Source organism: Mustela putorius, unplaced genomic scaffold, assembly GCF_011764305.1.
Source record: "Mustela putorius furo isolate JIRA1106 unplaced genomic scaffold, ASM1176430v1.1 tig00000095_pilon_pilon_pilon, whole genome shotgun sequence".
NCBI classification, from domain to species: Eukaryota; Metazoa; Chordata; class Mammalia; order Carnivora; family Mustelidae; genus Mustela; species Mustela putorius.
The window spans coordinates 33258633-33280223 of NW_025421280.1; the positions used below are offsets into that span (position 1 = coordinate 33258633).

The window sequence follows — 21591 nt, forward strand, 5'->3', positions numbered from 1 at the left end:
CCCTCTTCGGAGGCTGCTCTAAGACAAGCCAGCCCAAAACGGGCACCAGGCAAGCCCAAGCTCCCCAGCCCTCCATGGCAGAGTCTCCCACAAGACCGGACTGCCTAGGCCTATCCTGAATCTGCCTATGAGAGACTGAGAGACCGACTACGAAAATAACCTCAGGACACTGGGGTAGGGTTGGGACGGGGGGGCAGGCAACAGACACAAGGGAAGAAGAGTCATGAAGCAGTACCTTGGGAGTGCTGGTCCATGGGGCTTGGCGGCGGCCCCATCCCAGCGTGGGCCCCCGACCGCATCCCCATTCCCTTCATCTGGTTGTAGCGGGGGTCATCCGACATGCCCTTCTCATGCATGGACTCCATTGGCTACAAGAGGGGACAAGGACAAGGCAAGCTCAACAAGGGGGAATAGGAACAGCATGCAAAGTGCTGCCTGAGAGTTCACTGCAAGTGGAAATGTCCACCCAAGGTCGCCCTGGTGTCTAACGGAATCACTGATGTGACCAAGCAGCTTAGGTCCAAGCCGTGGTCCTGGCACGGACTGAAGTGTCAAGCAGATGCAGGAAACAATGTCACTCGACAGTGGGCGACCACCTAGGAGCCTAGAGGTCTGGAAGTGAAGGGACAGATGGATCAGGGCACCGGAAGACAGTTTGGGATGGCCAAAATACCACACAGAAAAGACATGAGCTCCTGGAGAGGAGCTGTTTTTAGCTTGGACACCAAGCTCCCAATTAATCGTCACAAGGAGACTTGGTCACCACCGATCTTTGGATCAGAAACCCTTGGGAGACTGTAAATGAGAGGAACAGAGAGAAATTTCTGCCTGCAGGTATGATTACAGTACGCTCATGTCCTCACTGATCGGAGATTGGCCTCCAGCCCATTAGCTGGGAGTAAAGTGTCTGTGGCATAGCTCTGTTCCTCCTAAGAGGCACACTGGACCTCTGCACAACAATGACACCTAATTTCCTTCCAAAGGCTCAGCACTCAGTACTTCCCAGACTGGAATAGCTGGTAAAGGGGCCATTGTCCAGGACCCTTCCAGGGCACTCTGCTAGGCCCTGGTTGGCAGGAGTATCCTGGTCCCTGGGAGCTCAGTCTAAGGAGGGGCCCAGGAAAGTCAGCTACAGCTCAGTGTGCGCCATGAGAGAAGCGAGAGGAGGAGAGGGCGCTTGGCGGGGACCACAGGAGCAGCTTCAAATGCAGGGAGGGGGAGATCCTCGGGAAGCTGACGCCTCTGCAGGCGAGGGGTGTCCCACTGCCACGGCCTCTGGCCCCTGGGCTCCTAACACGGCGCAGGGCAAAGGCCAGGCATCTGGCAGACAGGTGCAAGTGATTCCAAGAGGAAGAAACAAAGGGGGCAGAGAGGGAAAGAGGCTGTGCTGGAGAAGCCAGACTCAATTTGGCCGGGGTGGCGGCTGGGGGCGGTGGGGAGGTGGTCAGGTCACCAACAGCTTCCCAAAAAGGAAGCGACAACGTACTGTTGACAGAAACGTGTGGGGATGGGGAAGGCAAGGAGGGCAAGAAGGATGAGAGCGGCCCCACCCCTGACTCGGTAACTGACCATCTCTTGAGACTCCACTTCCTCGTCTGTAAAATGGGCACAATAGCCTACACCTGCTGGGCAAGGGGAGAGCTAAGCAGAATGGGTATGAACACACGGACGGCCCCGGGAGCAAGGCTAGAGGGGTCAGCAGAGACCCCTCGCCTCTAAGCCGCACCATGTCCATCTTCCACGAGGATCTCTTGTGGTCTCTGAGGCTTGAACATGGCACTTTTTCCTTTAGATGCTGACACAGATAGGAGGATCACCCAGGAACACAGAAAGAAAGGAAAACTATTTGTGTTAAGAGGTTAAAAGCATCTGATCAATTCCCAAAGTTGTCGGGACAGTGAGTGCGTGGCGCCCAAGTGCAGGACAGGGTGGGGACACAGAGCACAGGTGAGCAGAGCCACCCGAGTGCAGGAAACCATGTGACATAAGCCACCTTTTAGGGATTTGGACATCTTCATTTTTTAAGGAAAGGCAACTCTGGAGCAGTGGGACCACATGTCCCATGTGGGATGATGGTACCGGAGACACCAGGCGGGAAGGCGGCCGGCTCGGAGCAGAAGGCCGGATGCACTGCCCATCGTCCCTCCTCCGATCACAGGGACCCAGTCAGTCAGGGCACTGGGCACAGGCTCCCTACCTTGTGCATCTGGTGCATGTTGTCCTGAGGGTACCCTCCAGGTCCCTGGGTTGGGATGGGGTGTCCTGCCGAGGGAGGCCCCGGACTGGGCCCCATCATGCTGTGCGCAGAGCCTGGTGAGGGACCCGGGCTAGGGCCCAACATGGCTCCAGGGGAGGGGCCCGGGCCCGGGGAAGGGCCTGGCCGCGGAGTTCCACCCAGGGGTGGGTCCGGAGTGGACATCTTCACAGGAGCTGCAGACAGTGGTCTCCTGATGGAGAGAAGTCCTGGTCAGTCTGGGGGTCATGGCCATCACCAGGGCGTCAGAGCTGGCAAGGGAGGACCCCAGGCAGTATTGCAAGAAGCACCCACTTGATAAGGAGCGGACACCTTTGACATGCAACCCCCAACACCCAGACCTCTCTCCTCCGTTCCTCTCACAAATGAGAATACATCAGGCATATAAACTCAGACCAAAATCCCCTGAGAGACAGACAGGACTCAGGAGGTGGAGGTCCACAGCCACGGCCCGGCCCCACCTGGGGTCTCACTGCCCTTGCTGTTCTGCTCACAACCAAGACAAAGTCTCAGGGCAGCGGTGATACGCCCTTCACACCTAATACCTACCACCTTCCTAATAACAACAAGGGAGAGCAAGACTAAGGTTCAAAGTCATTGCCAGCAACAGTATCCAACTGGGCCTCCAGAAGTTCAGCAAATACAAAGATTCCCGGCAAGCGATGCTGGTTTTCCCCTTGGGGCAGTGAGACCAAGCTTCCTTTAAAATAAATGAATGGAAGTCTGAAATGCAGGTTCACTTACAGAAAAGTATTACAGAAGTAACAGCACTCTGATATCTGAAGCAGTTCTACGGCGATATTCAAGTGTCTGAGGTTAAATGAATGTTGCCGAATGCTGCCCAAAACTAAAAACTGATACTCAGGAACCATAACCCAAAGCCTCTACGAGATCCAAAACTACACTACAAAAAAAAAAAAATCTAATGATGATGGTAAATTCTCCTTGCCACCACAGGGCCATGAGCTAATAAATTTTACATATGCTTTTTATAGTAAGAGTTCAATGTTCAGGTAACCCTTTTTCTGTTGTGTACTTATGTATATATGGCCTTAAATATGATTCCTTTCAATTTCCTAACTTCTTTCGTGAGGACAGAGTAATACATCTGCAGTGCTGAAATGCAGAAAACACAGAAATCCCACCAGACACGGAGAAGCGCTTACCAGCTCCGCAGAGAGCAACAAGCCACCCTGCTCTCCTTACCCCTTCCCAGCAGGGCAGGGGGAGGTGAGGAGTACAAAGAAGGGGTTGGGGGTTTCCTCAGAGACGTGGGACACCACCAGAGCCATAAGGATGGAGCTGAGCCATGCAGGGTAGGCCCTCTCAGGGAGGGGAGAGCGGCCCTCATGTTGCCGCTGGGACCCCTACACACCTCCCTGCCTCCCTTCTAGATTGTTCCGCACACAGGCGCGTGCGCGCGCGCGCACACACACACATTAAACAGTACTACTTATTATTCATTAGTCATTGCCCACTCTAGGCAAGCTTTCCTCCAGAGAATTATATGCAGGACCGTTTTTATCACAGAGTATCTTTTTTATCATTTTATCACACAGTAGTCCTCAAAAGGTGGATTCTAGTGGCTCCACTAAGTTCCCTCACTCTGCCACGTACTGCGTTATTTAAAAGCCCCTCTGGGGAAGCCTGGGTGGCTCAGTGGGTTAAAGTCTCTGCCTTTGGCTCAGGTCATGATCCCGGAGTCCTGGGATCAAGCCCCAGCACCCGGCTCTCTGCTCAGCAGGGAGCCTGCTTCCCTTCCTCTCTCTCTGCCTACTTGTGATCTCTGTCTGTCAAATAAATAAATAAATAAATAAATCTTCTATTTAAAAATACATAAAAAATAAAATAAAATAAAAGCCCCTCTCTTGGGGTGCCTGGGTGGCTCAGTGGGTTAAAGCCTCTGCCTTTGGCTCAGGTCATGATCTCAGGGTCCTGGGATGGAGCCCCGCATCGGGCTCTCTGCTCAGCAGGGGTGGCCTGCTTCCCTTCCCCTCTCTCTGCCTGGGTAGCTCCCTCGGTTAAGCCTCTGCCTTCAACTCAGGTCGTGATCTTGGGGTCCTGGGATAGAGCCCTGTGTCAGGCTCCCTGCTCAGCAGGGGGTTGCTTCTCCCTCTCCCTTTGCCCCTCCCCCTGCTCCTGCATACTCTTTCTTTCTCTCTCTCCCCCTCCCCACAATAAATCAAATCTTAAAAAAAAAAGAAAGAAAGAAAGAAAATTTTGTCTACCTGACATAATAGATATATGTATTTGGTCTCTGCTTCAGTTTTAGACTAAAACCCCTGGAATTTCCTAAGTGGTAGGGGGGTCTTTTCTTCTAATGTAGTGACTCGTGGTGGACTCCGGGACAGCTCCAGGATCGGGGGGGCCAGCTGCCAGAAAGACCAAGCTATGATTAGAGGGTTGGAACGTTCAGCCCCATCCTCCAAAGGAGGGGAGAGGAATCGAGACGTGAATAATCAACCACGCCCACAAGATGAAGCACCCATAAAATCTCTCAGCTAAGAGGCCAGGAGAGCTTCTGGGGTGGGGAACACATCCACATGCTAGGAGGGCGGTGTACCCCAACTCCGTGGGGGACAAAAGCTCCCAGGCACAGGATCCTTCTAAGCCTCACTTTATTTACCTCTTCATATGGCTGTTCATCTGTATCCTCTATAATAAACAGGTAAACATATGTATCTCCTTGAGTTTTGTGAGCTCTGATATCAAATAAACCTGACGAGCAGTTCGTGAGAACCCCATCTGTAACCAAGTGGGGGCAGAAGTGTGGGTAACATGGGGGCCGACTACTTGGGACTGCCATCTTAAGGGGGGAGCAGTCCTGTGGGACTGAGCCTTTTACCTCTGGGTCTGCACTAGCTCTAGGTAATTAGCATCAGAACTGACGTGTAGGACACCCAGCAGGTATCTGCAGAAACTTGCCCCGGGTGGAAAACCCACACATCTGGTGTCCGCGGAGGAAACCAGTTTTCCTTTACTATCTCAGGGTCATGGAGATAAGAGGAAGGAAAGAGATATTTTAAAATCCAGAGGGAGTGTGACTTGCTCCTGCCTCCTTGCGATTTACAACTGCTGAGGATACAATCAGTGACAGAAGTAACAGGGAAGATGACCCAGCCAGAGGGGAAGCAGGGCTGTGGGCCCATTTGGGGGCAAGGACTGAGATTTACTCACTGAGCCCACACCCTTGCACCTCCCAGCGAGACTATCATGGGCCCTGCTGACAGAGGGGTCCCTACGGCTCACCGGTCCCCCAGCATCTCAGTGAAGTTGTTAGAGTCACAAGGCCAAAGCCACCAAGAAACTCACTGAAGTGCAGCCTGCACTGAGTCTGGACTCTCTTACTGGCCAACCGCATGATACTAGATGAGTGACTTAACCTTCCCCAGCCTGTCCCCTCCTCTGTAGGCTGGAGATGAGACCAATCCCTCCCTCAGGTGTCGCCAGCATCACCTGAGCTAACGCAGGCAAGGCATGTATAGGCAGGAAGTAACACAACCCTGCTGGCAAAGCCAAGGGCCCCCACATTTACTGAGCAGTTGCTTACTGCTTGTCACTACTGACCCAGAAGCAATATGCAGATTAAGTCCTTCCATCCTCCTCTTTTAAAAAAAAAAAAAAAGATTTATTTATTTACTTATTTGAGAGAGACAGTGGCAGGCAGAAGCAGAGGGAGAAGCAGGCTCCCTGAGGAGCAGGGAACCCATGCGGGACTTGACCCTAGGACCCTGGGATCACAACCTGAACCAAAGGCAGACGCTTAAATGACTGAGCCCCCGAGGCGCTCCTCTTCTCTTAAAGAGACAAGTAGTAAATAAGCTTCCTAACTTAGCCTACCCCACAGGACAAACCTCAAGCGATGCTCCAGTCCGGAAGCGTTCAGGAGCAAACTCGGGTAGTAAAGGCTGCACAAGGCGCCTCCGCCAAGCTGGGGGAGGAACAGAGGTTGCCTGAAGGCCACACAGGCCCACTGCAAAGACCAGGGGTCACAAGTGATGAGATCCGCCCAGGCAATCAGCGGGCAGGATCTGAGCTACAAACTATCCTTCGCCCTCTGGGATCCCACGGCCACAAACGCAGTGTTCATATCCATCATCAAGCTCCTTTTGGCCAGTCAACCTTCTTTTTTTTTTTTAAAGATTTTATTTATTTGAGAGAGAGAGACAGTGAGAGAGAGCATGAGCGAGGAGAAGGTCAGAGAGCGAAGCAGACTCCCCATGGAGCTGGGAGCCCGATGTGGGACTCGATCCCGAGACTCCGGGACCATGACCTGAGCCGAAGGCAGTCGTCCAACCAACTGAGCCACCCAGGCGTCCCGGCCAGTCAACCTTCTTAAAGGGCAGGGGTGGGCCTGCCCCTCTTGAGAGCTGGGGAGGGTCTGGAACGGGGCACTATGGTGCTCCAGCAACGTGCCTACTCAGGAGGGCTTGCCAAGTTTGGCCAGAAATGTCAGAAGCGAGGTGGGATCTGAGGGCAAACAACAGCCCCCCCCACCGCCTCCTTCACTCATCACGGAACACCTCTACCTTTCCTACACAGTAAACTAAGGATCTGGCATTGTCAGCAAATTCCTAGGGTCCCCAAGGTCATCCTATGGTCTTGAGGGCTTCAGGGGCTTCCACGGTTCAGACCGGACTCCTGCAACAAGTTCCTCTATGACAAGTCACTTGGTGTCTGGGCTGGGAGAAAGAAGGTCATTAAACACAAAACTGAGACCCATCCCAGACCAGAGAGCCACACCTAAGCAGATGAGAAAAGTGAAGGACGGGGGGACGGAGGGGACAAAATAGTGAAACCACTGGCACGTGTATGTGGGAGCCTAACTGAGGAGTGTGTAGTCTACGGGTCGGGTGTGTCTGGGGGCGCCACAAGGAAGGAATGGAGCCTGGGAATGCAGGCAGGCAGCCTAAAGGACTGTGATGGGAAGTAAAACTACTCTGGGGCAAGAAGCAAAAACCTGAGAGCTAAGATATTCAGTAAGCTGCAAGATGAAAACCGGTTCCCAGAGCCAAGGGGTCTGGAGGTGACGTGGCCATATCATCACCTTGACTTCTTTGAGAAGCACCCCAATTGCTGAACAATCAGAACCCCCACACAATCCATACCCGATGAGGCAGCTTCATGCACACGGATGTGGAGGAAGTTCCAAGAAGCAGGAGAGGAAAGAGGGAGCATCGATGCAAGGTGTGCCCAACCCAAGCCCCACTATGCTAACCGTAAGAACAGGTGCAAGTTCATCCGATAGTAGAAGCCAGCTCAGAGTAAGCTCGCCGAGCCGTGGCTGGCAGCGGCCAGCAGCTCTCTTAGGAGGTATGTGAGGGGGAACTGACACTTTCCACATCACGGAGCTCCGGTGTTTTTTGTGTGTGTTTATTTTTTCTATGATAATCTTCTATTAGTTCTATAATCATATTTTTAAAAAATGCTAAAATAGGGGTGCATGAGTGACTCGATGGGTTAAGCCTCTGCCTTCCGCTCAGCTCATGGCTTCAGGGTCCTGGGATCAAACCCCACATTGAACTCTCTGCTCAGTGGGGAACTTGTGTCCCCCTCTCCCTCTGCCTGACTCTCTGCCTACCTGTGATCTCTCTGTCAAATAAATAAGTAAAATAAAATCTTTAAAAAAGAAATGCTAAAACCAACCAACCAACCTAGATCAGAAAAATACCTGGGAAATAAAATACCCAGAAAAGATGTCCAGAAGTACCTTTATGGAAATTAAAAAGATGAAAGGATGTGAGGATTGCATTATTTTCTACTTTCAACCTCATCAAAATTATCATTTAAAATAGAAACATCGGGGCGCCTGGGTGGCTCAGTGGGTTAAGCCGCTGCCTTCGGCTCAGGTCATGATCTCAGAGTCCTGGGATCGAGTCCCGCATCGGGCTCTCTGCTCGGCGGAGAGCCTGCTTCCCTCTCTCTCTCTCTCTGGCTGCCTCTCTGTCTACTTGTGATTTCTCTCTGTCAAATTAATAAATAAAATCTTTAAAAAAAAAATAAAATAAAATAAAATAGAAACATCTACTGACGTTCAAATGCGGAACCAGACTGCTTGAGGAGTAGGTCTAGTTTCTTCTTTTATGCCACCCCTTGCTTTTCTCTTATAAAAAACAACAGTGGGGGGGCGCCTGGGTGGCTCAGTGGCTTAAGCCTCTGCCTTCGGCTCAGGTCATGATTCTGCTGGGCAGGGAGCCTGATTCTGCCTCTCTCTCTTTCTGCCTGCCTCTCTGCCTGCCTACTTGTGATCTCTCTCTCTGTCAAATAAATAAAAAATAAATATTTTTTTTTTTTAAAGATTTTATTTATTTATTTGACAGAGAGATCACAAGTCGGCAGAGAGTCAGGCAGAGAGAGAGAGAGAGAAGCAGGCTCCCGCTGAGCAAAGAGCCCGATGCGGGGCTCGATCCCAGGACACTGAGATCATGACCTGAGCCGAAGGCAGCGGCTTAATCCACTGAGCCACCCAGGCGCCCCTAAAAAATAAATATTAAAAAAAAAAAAACAACAGTGGCCACAACAGGATGGATGGATCTAGAGTATTATGCTGAGTGAAATAAGTCAGTCAGAGAAAGACAAAAACCGTATGATCTCACTCATAATGAGGAATTTAAGAAACAAATGAGCAAAGGGGGAAAAAAGAGAATTTAAGAAACAAAACAAATGAACAAAGAAAAAAAAGGGACAAACCAAAAAAAAAAAAAAAAAACCAGACTCCTGAACTATAGGGAACAAACCGGTGGGGCGGGGGACAGGAGCTGGGGACCCCAGCCCGCACTCACCACACTGAGCACTGAGGTAAGGGAGGGCTAACTCTTACATTACTATACTGGACACCTGAAACTAATACAACACTGCTTGTTAACTATACCAGAATGAAAATTTAAAAAAAAATAAATAAATAAAGTTAAAATAAAAAGAACGGTGGTGGCCAGCCACTGAAGCAGGACAGACAGCTAACAGGAAATCGGGAGCTTCTAAAATCTGCTTGCTAAGACTATGTTTTTGATTTTGGGTTTTTTTCTTGTCTTGTCTGAAAACCAGCATTATACTTAAGTTTGGCCCCAGGAAAGCTGCGACTTCACTTTTTGGGCTCGGAGGAATTTCTTCCCCGACAAGTTTCATCAGCAGACACACCGTGGTTCCGCCGCGCCAGGGTACTCACATTAGTCAAGGAGCTGGCCAGGATGCCTTCAGCAAAACCAGTCTTATTTGTTACATGAAAACTACAAAACGAGGTTCCCCCCAATACTCTACTAGGAAAACTGTCCATACCCGACCAGACCTGGCACACTGGTCCGCGAACCTGGAAGGACGTATGAGATGAGGCACCTGCTGTCTTAGGGAACATATGGAAATAGCATATTCCTGACACAGAGCTTCCCCAACACTGGCTGCTCAAGCCAGCTGCCAAGCATTTTCCTTGCAATATAATTAAGCGGCAAAAGCTTGCCCTACACTTAAAAAGGAATACCCTTCAGAAACAAAAAACTCATGTCACGATAATTAATTACAATGTCTTATCGGTTCTACCTAAAATGCAGACATGCCAAGTCTGTCCGTTACCAAGTACAGTAGTTCCTCCTCCCACCAGCCCGCCCAGGCAGGTTTCGCTTTCCAGTTTCAGTTACACAGTCCTTGTCCTCGAGCAGATGATCCTCCTGCTGAGTTTTGCCAGAAAATCAATAGTAGCTTAACTCTACGTCACAACGCCTACAACACTAACTTCATCTCCTCTCATCTCACTGGCATTTTATCATCTCACATCATCACAAGAAGGGCAAGTACAGTACAATAAGGTATTCTCAGAGAGAAAGAGAACATCCATGCAACTTGTATTACACTGTTATTGTCATAAATGTTCCATTTATTATTAGTCGTTGTTAACCTTAAAAATAAAATTGTCAGGGGGCACCTGGGGGGTCAATTGACTGGGCGGCTGCCTTCAGCTCAGGTCATGATCCGGGGGTTCTTGGCTTCCTGCTAAGTGGGAGCCTGCTTCTCCCTCTCCCTCTGCCTCTCCCCCCGCTTGTGTTCTAGGTCTCTCATGCTCACTCTGTTCTCTCCAAGAAATAAATAAAATCTTTAAAAAATAAAAAATACAAAAAAATTTCAGGGCAGCTGTGTGGCTCAAGTCAGTTAAGCATCTGCCTTTGGCTCAGGTCATGATCTCCGGGTCCTGAGCAAGGAGTCCGCTTCTCCCTCTGCCCCGTCCCTGGTCTATGTGTGTGTGCATGCACTTTCTATCAAATCAATAAATAAAATCTTCAAAAAAACCCAAAAACCAAAACAAAAACACGGGGCGCCTGGGTGGCTCAGTCGTTAAGCATCTGTCTTTGGCTCAGGGCATGATCCCAGGGTCCTGGGATCAAGTCCCACATCGACTCCCACATCAGGCAGGATTCCTGCTTGGCAGGAAGCCTGCTTCTCCCCTCTCCTACACACCCCCCCACTCGTGTTCCCTCTCTCACTGTGTCTCCCTCTGTCAAATAAATAAATAAAATCTTTAAAAAAAAAAAAAAAACACCTGTCAGTTAATTCACCTGCAAAAACGTGTGCATTCAGGAGTCACAGAGAACTATAATCTGCGACAAGCAAAAACTATGGCAAAACCAAAGGCAAGTCCAGAGAACAAACAATGCTCCTTTATGGAAGGAAAGGGGGAAGTTAGGAGGGCTGCTATAAACAAGAAGTCCGCCGGAGTAAACAGGGAGTTCAAACTGTAGTAGTGTCTCACTGGCTGGGCGGTTGCTGGGGCAGAAGAAAAAACCTTTCTTTCTCAGCGGGGGTAATAAAGTACTGTGACCTGCAAGGTGACTTCCAAGTAGGTCTGTTCCTGTCCCGGGTCTGCAACTGACGACTGGTAGGGCTCGAAAGCTCCTCTTTCTGTCCTCCTGATTCCATTTAGATGAGGTTTCCTACTATTAATTTTCACATTGTTCATCTCTTACTGTGCCTCATGTATAAATTAAATTTTACCATAGCTATGTATGTATAGGAAAAACAGTAGAGATAGGCTTCAGTACTACTCACGTTTCAGGCATCCTCTGGGGGGGGGGGTCTTGGAACGTATCCCCCACAGATAAGGGGTCTTACTGTATTATTTTTAGCCCAGGGAATCATGTATCATCATATTCACTGGAATCCAGACCTCCCTGCCCGCTTAAAAATTTTTTCCTTCACTTGAAATCCACTGAAGAGGACCTCCTCATCTACAACACATCACAAGATGTGAACCCATCACAACGACCAAGCTTGTTTTCTGCCCTTGGGGAGTTCATGCTCTAACCCAGCAGCGAGACACTGTCTCCACTGAGAGAATTCAAACACTGACCCACCTATCCACCACACGGGCGTTTTCCAGACTCTTCTGACCATGACCTGGAGTCATGACATGACGCAGCAAACACACATCAAGTAAATCCAACCAGCTGTACAAATCTATCCTGACCACGCCCCCCGTTTAACGCAGAGAGATTCTCTTCTTTTTAAGGCTGGTCACACCCCACCGGATGGATGTCAGGATGTCAGGTCTACGACTGCTGGGTCGGCTGAGGTACCGGCCACCTGTTCAACACTGAGAACGACACCTAACCTGCGGACAGGGTGGGTGGTGCCTATACCGCCCAGTGTCACTTGCGACAGGCCCTCCCAGCCACCTCAAATACTGACTGAAAACCAACTCTGCGCTGAACAGGGTACCAGGTATCAGGAATGCAGAAGCCAATAAAATCCCTGCCTCGGGGAACTGACAACTGAGTGACAGAGGCAAGCACACAAATAAAGATGACATGGTATTCCTCATGCCGGGAGTGGGGAGATGCCACGAACTTGTACCATGAAAAACTCAGCAGGGGTAACAAGCTGACAGGACCAACCATGGTGGCCAGGGAGAGTCTCAGGGAGGGGATACACCCGAGCAGAGACCTGAAGCGGAATGGGAGCCATGGGAGCCATGACGGACAGGCGAGCAGCAAGGACAAGAGCTCGCCGGAGTGGGACTGTGCTGGACTGGAGCAGGAAAGGGGGATGTGGCAGCAGGTGAAGTCAGAGACGGCTGCGGAGGGCAGATCACAGGCCTGGAGGGCAGGAGTCTACTCTAGGTGCAAGGGGAAACCACTGGAATGTTCTGGACAGGGCGGTGACATGGTCTGATGATGGTTTTAGAAGATTTCTCTGGAGACGCTGATGAATAGATGAAAGGTTAAAAGCAAGAAAGGAGTCAGGCGCACCTGGACTCAGGTCATGATCCCAGAGCCCCGCATCGGGCTCCCTGCTTGGCAGGAAGCCTGCTTCTCCCTCTCCCACTCTCCCTGCTTATATTCCCTCTCTCTCTCTCTGTCAAATAAATAAAATAAAATCTTAAAAAAAAAAAAAAAAAAAGAAGAAAGAAAGAAAAAGAAAAGCTCAATGGTGACCAAGGTAACCAACAGGGCTTCAGCAAGCACATGCCCTTTGAAATATGAAAGGTGGTCCTTCCTCGGGGCTGACCGGCCTTGGAGCCAGATCTGGCAAAGCCCAGCAAGGCTGGATTTCAGCTCCAACTTGCATCCCGTGGTTCAGTATCGGTGACTAGAGGTGCCAACCCGGGAAACTATGAGGTAAGAGAGGGTTGGAGGGAGGAACAGAGGGGAATGGGGTTTTCTGCTCAGGAAGGGTAAGTCACTGGTCCAATATCACTCAAGAAGCAGAGTCCTGCCTCAAGTCTGTCTGACTCCAGGCTTGAGGATCTGATTTAGGCTGAGGATCAAAAGGCAGAGGAAAGCCTGAAAGGGTGCCAAGTGCAGGCAGAGCGGAGCACTCTGACAGGCAGGGGTATCCCGGCTGCGTTCCCAGGAGGCGGGCTTGGCTGCGCACAGCAGATGGACTCCCGGGCTTCAGCGTCACCATTCAGACAACAAGAGCACCCACCATTCTGCTTCAGTGGAACTTTTGGTGCAAGTCAGAGTGACCCACATCAAACCTCGTCCCCTCCCTTAACAGGTGAGGCTGCAACTGCCGTGCAGCCACCTGCTTCCTGAGCCAGCGGGGCATGACTTACCAGCAGAAAAGAGAACTTGAACCATCCCAAGGAGCCCTTTGAAAGCCCACTGCTACTAAATCTGGGGTCCGGCCTCCTTTCATCTCACACACAGCTGGTGAACTTCACGCTGATCAAAACCCACTGTCCCCAGGAACAAGTATCCACATGCCAAAATAAAGACATGCCCCCTTTATAACAAAGTAACAGTCCCAGAGGGAAACACTGGGGACCAGTCTAGTCCCAAAGGCTTCCAAGGGGCCTGGGCTAGTTTATGCCCCGCGAACAGTTACCTGTGTTCTAAAGAAAGCCCCTTCTCTAAGGTAATTGAGAGGGAAATCAATGCATCCCTTCCTTTCTCTCTGCCCTACAAAATCCAATGGCCCAGCAAACCCAGCTACATCTGGCACTACCCTCGAGTGCCTTTCCCTTACATGAAGGTGATCCGAGGCCAAATTTCTCGTGTTCATTAAATCCACGTAATGAAAAAGTAGTATCATTGGCATGCAGTTAAAAGAAAACTCCAATCGTACCAATGAGCCTTATATTTCTAGGGATGATCTCCTTAAGGTTGACAGCAATGGCAGGTCCGTTTAGCCTCAGACGCGACTCTGATGTGTTCCCCACAGACATTTCCCCCCAATATTCTAGCAGCTGTCACTTCCCGTTTTATAGTAGGGAAGTAATTTTGCACATCCCCCTAATTTTTTATTTATTTGTAAAGGTTTTACTTGTTTGTTTGGGGGAGGAAGGCCGGGGGGAGGGTGCGGAGAGAGAGAGAGAAGATCTCAGGCAGACTCCTTGCTGAGCGCAGAGCCCCAGGCTCAGTATTACAACCCTGAGATCATGACCAGAGCTGAAACCAAGGGGAGACATAACCAACTGAGCCACCCAGGCGCCTGTAGTCTTTTTTAAACTACAATTCCCTCTTAAGTGTTCCAGTCAATGTTACAAGTTACAAGGAAATATGTGAGATGGAAAACAAACATTTGGTATTTTCCAAAACCCTTGTCACCAAACACACTTCTTTCTTTCCAGTGTATTATGGTGAAAGTGCAAGCTTACCATTTTTAAATTATGAGAAACAAAACATAAGAGCTGATTCCTTTGCTACAACTTTGAAAACATACAGAACTATTACCACAGGAGAGCAAAAATATATTCTGTATCTCAAATGGCCAGGACATTGTAGGAATCCTAATAAATGACACCAGCTACCAACTGTTCAGTACTGTGTGCCAGGCGCCGTTCTAAGCACGTTACAGTTGTTACTGTTGTTTAGACCTTGCAACAATCCTCATAGTTGGGTACCATTACGGAACTGTCCCCCTTTGCAACTAAGGAGATGGCTACGATTGAATGAGAACAGGGCCCTTGTCTGCCTGTTCCCCACTGAATCCCCAGCCCCCATCAGGGCCTGGCTCATGGTAGGTTCTCAATGCCCACTTGTTCAAACGAGGAATGTGAGGCTGGGCCATTTCTTGCACGACAGTGGGGGGCGTCACTCATGTAGTGTTCTGTCTATGGTCAGTGAGAATGGATCCCTCTGTGCCATGGCAGCCCTAATGATGGAGGCCAAAACCGGCTGACATATCTGAAGACTCACTAAATGCCAGGAACTGTCATCTCCCATTTCTCTAAGGCACCAAGAGGGAAAGTGGTAAAGCCAGGATTCGAATCCAGAAGGCTTAAGAGAGCCCTTGGTGAAGAAATATCCCTAAATGTCAGTTTCTTCACCACCAGAATGTTGTTCTCACCCCACACACCTAATCCCTCCCACATCCCATAAACAGCTAAGACAAGGATCAGGTCTAGGGCTACCTCCCAGTGTTCTGAGGGTCCAAAAGGAATGATAAGGGTATGTGGCACAGGAAGGAGCACTTATTATTGTCATCATTATATATGAATTGATTTTAAAGAAATTAAAATATATATAATGAGCACATCAAACCTGAACTTCCTGGGATATAGGATGACCTCAAATTTTGTTTTGCATTCTTTAAATAATTCACATACACACACACACACATACGCAGAAAGAACAACATTAACTACTGCAATAAACTGAGTGCTCACTATATGCCAGGCACTGCAGTGTGCTAAACAACTTCCCATGTTATGTTTTCAACCCTTACAACAACTGTGGCAGCATTGCTGTCATACCTATTTCACAAGTGGGGGGAACCTACTGGTGAATGCCTTGCTGGAGGTCAATCTAGGATTTAGAAGGCTGGGTGTGAATTCAGGAGGTCCAATTCCAGAATTAGCAGTCCTCACCACCACCCATACTAATCACCAGCCCACACCCTCGTTCCCAGGGACGTGGGCCTGGAAAGTTAAAAAACCAACACAAGCAACTAACATTTATTGCTTACAACCCAACCCCGGTCCTGTGCCAAGCATTTCATGCATGCACTTACTCCATCCCCCACAAGGACTCTCCTTCATTCATTCCACAAATGCTCCCTAAGGACCTAGTATGGGCCAGACTCAGAGTACGCTCCAGGAGACCAAGCAGACATGATCCCTGCTGTGCTGGCCCTCAGAGAAGATGGATGTGTAATTACACACTGGGGTAACTGCTACACAGAAAGGATCAAGGCGATATGTGAGTGTAGCAGTGGACAGCAATGACTAGTCCAGGTGGTCACATGCGAGCCTGGACATCCTTCCAGATCCTGAGAAAAGGCCCCCCTCTTCCATCAACCTCCCTAATCCCATCACTCCCCTGTGCATCCACTGTGCTCCTCTCCCAGGAAGGGTAATGAGGATCACATGATAGGCCACGGGGAGTTGTTCCCACATTTACCATCTGTTCCCCTACAAGACTAGAGAGGCTCCTAGGCCATTCAACCACCAAGCCATCTAACACCCAGTAGGGACTCAACAAATATTTGCTCAACAGTAAAGGAGGAGATTGGGCCTGATGATAACAGCAGTACTTCCCACTTGCCAGAAACCATTTTACAGGTTTTCACCAACTCCATTTGTGGCATTATCCCCTTTTCACAAAGGAAGAAACGAAGCAGTTCAGAGAGATTAGGCTATTTATCCAAGGTCACACAGCTAAGTGAGTGACAGCCCAGGGAATCAAACTCCATTCCGGTCTGTCAGCTGAAACTGAAAACTTGTTTCAAATTCCTAGGAAGTGGCTCTCGCACTTATTCCCTAGTTTCCCCAAGGATTCACTGGGGGAAGGGGGGGATCAAGACTGGTGTCTTCGTGAGACCAGCACAAAACACTCTCCTAAAAGCCCACGTTTTAAAATAAAAGCCTTAACCTAGAAAATCAACTGAAGGCGAAAGGATGCAAAACCAAAACAATGCTTTCAAAAGCAAACAGTTCTACGCGTCCTCCCCCACTTGCTCTAGACTCTCCAGGGCAAACATTTTGAAGTCACCACTTGCAAAGAATTGGGGAGTTATTTACTTTTCTTTGAAAAATCTAGAATACGTGATTTTTTTTTTTAATAAAATGTTAGGTAGGTTAACCCAAAGGGACTGCTAAGGCTCGTTTCCAGGCGACACTGAACTCATCTGGGGGGGGGGTTCCTACTGAGCTCCCACCGCTGCCTCCCCAAAAAGACAACATTCAGGTCGGACCCGTTACAACGTAGCCAGAAAAGCTCAGACGCCTTGCTATTGTTGCTGCCGCGACCGACACAGCGACCCGGGGCCGGGACCCCAGCCCGCAGAGGAGGCGGAGAGCTTTGTCCGGCGACCCCGGCGAGAGCGCGCGCGCGGCCTCCACGCGGCCCGGGCCCCCACCCCACGGCCCGCGGATGCTGTAGCCGCCGCGGCCTCGCTACGCTGTGGCCTTCCCCGCGCGCGCGGTGCCGGACAGGCTTCTTGACCCTCCGGCGCCGCCGTACCCCAGCCCCGCTCCGGGCGCCGGCGGCCCCCTCCCCCCTCGGCGCCCTGGCTCCATTCAAACCGTCCTCCCAAGCCCCGCGCCGCGCTCCCCCCGCGGCCCGCGTTCCTTACCGAGAGCCGCCGGCGCCGTCGCCTTCCCGGCGCCGCCCCCGCCCCTCCGCGCGGGGCCGGGGGCAGAGTGGGCGTCTCGCCTCTCCTCACGAAACAAAGAAGCCGCCGCCGCCGCCGCCGCCGCCGCCGAGCGAGGGTAAGTCTCGCGCGCGCGCCCGCCCGTCTCGGCCGCCCCCCCACGCCGCCCGCGCACCCGCTGCGCGCGCACCCGCCAGCTCCCCTCCCCCCCGACAATCGGCTTCTCTCGCTTCCGCCGCCCGCCCGGCCTCGTGCGCGCGCCTGCCCGCCCTTCCGCTCCCAGTGCGCGTGCGCGTCCGCTCGGGCCTTCGGGGACGTGGGCGGGACGAGAAGGAGCAGGCGCTCCTGATGTACCACCCAACTCAGTCCGGGAAGGTCTCGCTCATGCGCACCGGGGTCTTCGTCCTCACGCAGCGTCCCCACGCCGCGGAGCATGCGCAGAGCAGGCGCCACTGCGGCGGCTATGGTGGTGGTGGTGGTTCTTCTCGCGGCTGTGACGGGAGGTTGGGGGAGGGGACGGAATGGCGGCGGGGTATGCGGGGAAGAGTTGGCCGAGGGTCCTTGAAACTCGGAAGTGAAGACCGAAGGCCGTGCGTGAGGGCGGGAGGCAGGCAGCCTGGATTGGGGCTGAGACTAAGTGGCTCTTGGGACAAGGGCCGGTCTGGGAGCTTTTCTTCATTTCTGGTCGGGGGATGGCGGGGTCTGTTGGGCAAGGCCAGGTGGACCTCGATCGTGGCTGCCTTTTCATTAGCACTTACCCAGCACTGTTCGTTTGCTAAATATTTTTTTGACCTGCTGCTAAGCCCCAGACGCAAGTCTTGTGGCACCGCATAGACGAAGCAACCATGTTAACCGTTGTCGAGCTCTGCTAGGAAAGCAAGTAAGAGGCAAAAGAAATAAGTAGAATATATTGTGTTGAGATGGAAACATGGACAGTCGTGGGAATTTTAGTTGTTTGTTTGGTTTTTTTTAAAGATTTTATTTGACAGATCACAAGTAGGCAGAGAGGCAGGCGGTGTGGAGAGGGGGGAAGCAGGCTCCCGGCCAAGCAGTGAGCCCTATGCGTGGCTCGATCCCAGGAGCCCGAGAATATGACCTGAGCGGAAGGCAGAGGCTTTAACCCACTGAGCCACCCAGGCGCCCCAGTCGTGGGAATTTTAAATGGGGCAGCCAGAGAAGGTGTCACTGGGAAGATGTTTGAATCAAAAGGTGAAAGCAGTGAGGGGCAGAGCCTTGTTCTAAATACGAAGGCCCTGAGCCTCTAGGCCGCTTCTCTGTGTTTTGAAAGTGTCTCCAGTGCCACATCCTTTAGTCCTGCAAGTGGGCAAGTGCTCCCCAAAGTCAGGGCCCACAGCTTGTGCCTGTCCCTATTCCTGTCTCTCAGGCCTGCTCTTAACTCATTTTCAGGTCTCAGCTGACCACCTCAAGCCTCCACTGCTTTTGATTACTGCTTCCTTTTCCTTCACATTTCCTGGATGCTCTGTTGATTGTCTGTCTCCCTCCTCTCAATGTAATGGCAAAGATGTTACCAGTTCTAGTCACCAGTGAATACCCACTGTCTACATCTACATAAACCATACACAAACCAAGCAACTTGATGTTCTCCTCCCCTATGTACATGATACTTCAAATTTTTTATTGAAAGAATAATATAGATTGGCTGCCAATTAAGTGAATTTCATACCAGCATCAGCTCATTGCTTCTTTCTAAGCCGCTTGCAATAGAGGGTAGACAGTGAGATCTCATGCTGGAGTCGGAAAAGACCTGAATTTGAAACCTGACTCCATTGTCAGTAGCTGAGTGATGCCAGGAAAATTTACTGGACTCACCTACACTTTCCTTTTCTTCACCTGTGCACTGGAAACAAGCATGACCACAGATTGGTTAAGAGGAATCCATGAAAACAGGCCACCTGGAAGTTCTCTGAACCTTAGCTCATAATATTGAGTAATGCACAGTAGATGGGCAAGTGGAGTCTGAACCTCAGTATCTCTCCCTCAGGTAGTGGTTAAGTGTCCTTGACTTGCTAAACACAGAGGTGGTCCCTGGCCTCCAGTGGTGCACTGAGCAGACAGTGTTCCTGCTGATGGTGTGGGTAGTACATGAGCTCAGCTGGCTGTCTCCCATGTTGACCAGCTAATACATGATAGGAAAATGTAAGTGCAATGGAAGGAAAGCCCTAGGCGCAATGCAATCATAACATGGGGCACTCCTGGGTGTATGCCAACTCCCAAAGGATGAGCAGGAGCAGGGAGAAGGAGGGCACTGGGTAGAGGAAACAGGATGTGCCAAGATCCTAAAGAAAAGAATGTAGGAAGAGAACTCATTCAGCTGAGAGGGAGGTAAGCACCAGTTACGTTGGGCAGGGAGGGCCTCGTGAGCTTTTCCTGGAGTGCAGTAGGAAGCAATTAAAAGGCTTTAATCAGGAGATTCCCATAGTTGCTCATGCTGCAGGGTGGAGACTGGGTTGAAGGAGGACAGGAAGTAATGAGTCCCTTTAGGCCATTGGCATGGCCCAGGATGGAGAGGACAGTGGCCTGCACTAGAGCGAAAGTGGCACAGGTAAAGTGAGAGGAAGTCGGAGGTAGAATGGATAGAAACCCAAGAAATAGACCTGAGAGGTGAGCCTGCGAGCAGCTTTCTCTGCCCGTGAGACAAGGGGGACGTGAGGATGGGGGCAAGGGAGGGGCGAGAGTCTGGCTTTCAGGCCAAGATGTCTGTTGGGAGCAAGTTCATAGACCGTACGTTGATGTTGGATTCCCAGGTTAAGCAAAACTGTTCCTTTCAGCACTTGGTCTGTGATACATTTTATGTTAATTTCTGTGTATGGCTGAGGTAAGATGGCAGTTCATTGTTGTCCACAGGAATGTTTAGTTGTTCCAGCATCAGTCCTGAAATGTCTGCTTCCGCCCTGAATTACCTTGGCACTTCTGTCAAAAATCAATTCACCGTTTAAGTGTGAGTCTGATTCTGGACTCCATATTCTGTTGATTGAGAGGTCTGCCCTTACGGTATACCACACTGTCTTGATAGCTGTAGCTTTAGTATAAGTTTTGAAATCAGGTACTCCTCTTACTTTATTCTTCTAAATTGTTTCAGCTACTCTAGGTCCTTCGCCTTTCTGTGTAAATTTTAGAATCAGCTTACCAATTTCTACCAAAAACTGCTGGGATTTTGATTAGGATGGCATTGAATCTGTAGGCCAATTTGAGGAGAATTGTTCTCTTAACAATACTAAATCTTCTTATCTATAAACATGGTGTATCTGTTTATTTAGGTCTTCTCTAATTTCTCTTTGCTCTTTTCAGGCCTTTCCTACTCAGCTGAAATGACTGTTTTCAAGGTCACAGGCACCTGCCTATTGCTGAATGCAGGAGTCCGTTCTCCTCTGCAATGTCCTTGACCTGTTGGCAACAGTTGACATGTTACCTCCTTAGAACATTCTATTCACTTGGCTTCCGGTGTACCACACACTCCTGGTTTCTTCCCCTCCCATCATCTGTTCCTTCCCAGGCTCCTCCATAGCTGTTCCTTCCACCTGACCTTAAATGAACTACCTCACGACTTGGTCCCCGATGTACATTCACCCCCTTAGCTTCCAGTCTTGCCAACCTTCCAAAACCATCTACATCCTAGGTATCTAACCCAAAGGAGTAGAAAACAAGTATGTGAACAAATCCCTATAAACAAATGTTTATTGCTGTTTCACTCTTCACAAAAGCTAAACGTTGGAAACAGTCCAAATATCCATTAACAGAGGAAAGGATAGACTGTACTATACACATTCGATGGAATATTCAGCCACAAAAAGGAATGAAGTCCTAATACTTCATTCCTTTGGACATAGATAGGCCTTGAAGCCGTGGTTAGTGAAGGTAGTCAGACCCTCAAGGCCATGTGTTGTGAGTCTATCAAGTGCCTGGAATAGGCAAATCTGTACAGACAGAGAGCAGATGGTCCAGGAGCTGGGGCAGGGGGGAGTGAGTAACTGTTTAATTGGTTCAGGGTTTTATTTGGGGATGATGAAAATATTTTGGAACTAGAGGTAGTGCTTATACAACACCATGAATGTCCTAAATACCACTGAATTGTTCATTTAAAAATGTTTAATTTGGAGGTACCTGGGTGGCTTGGTGGGTTAAGCCTCTGCCTTCGGCTCAGCTCATGACCTCAGGGACCTGGGATCAAGCCCCACATTGGGCTCTCTGCTCAGTGGGGAGCCTGCTTCTCCCCCATCTCTGCCTGCCTCTCTGCCAAATAAATAAATAAGTTATAAATAATAAAATAAAAAATAAAAGAATGTTTAATTTTGTTA

At 50.2% G+C, this 21591-nt stretch overlaps 1 protein-coding gene across 7 annotated transcripts in view; it reads right to left on the reverse strand.

Annotated features, from left to right (window-relative positions):
• Positions 1-17398, reverse strand: part of SMARCA4 (SWI/SNF related, matrix associated, actin dependent regulator of chromatin, subfamily a, member 4) — an 88279-nt gene extending 70881 nt beyond the window's left edge. For 6 of the 7 annotated variants that reach the window (XM_004748413.3, XM_004748412.3, XM_013054149.2 and 3 more), the window contains exons 1-2: positions 2198-2447; positions 236-368 (exon numbers count right to left, since the gene is read on the reverse strand). In XM_004748413.3, the coding sequence (XP_004748470.1) occupies positions 236-368; positions 2198-2419 (355 nt within the window). In that variant the 5' untranslated portion in view covers positions 2420-2447. Of the gene's footprint in view, positions 1-235; positions 369-2197; positions 2448-17257 lie in introns of those variants that run through there. The other variant, XM_045083913.1, reaches the window with a different exon arrangement.
• Between the last annotated feature and the right edge of the window lie 4193 nt (positions 17399-21591).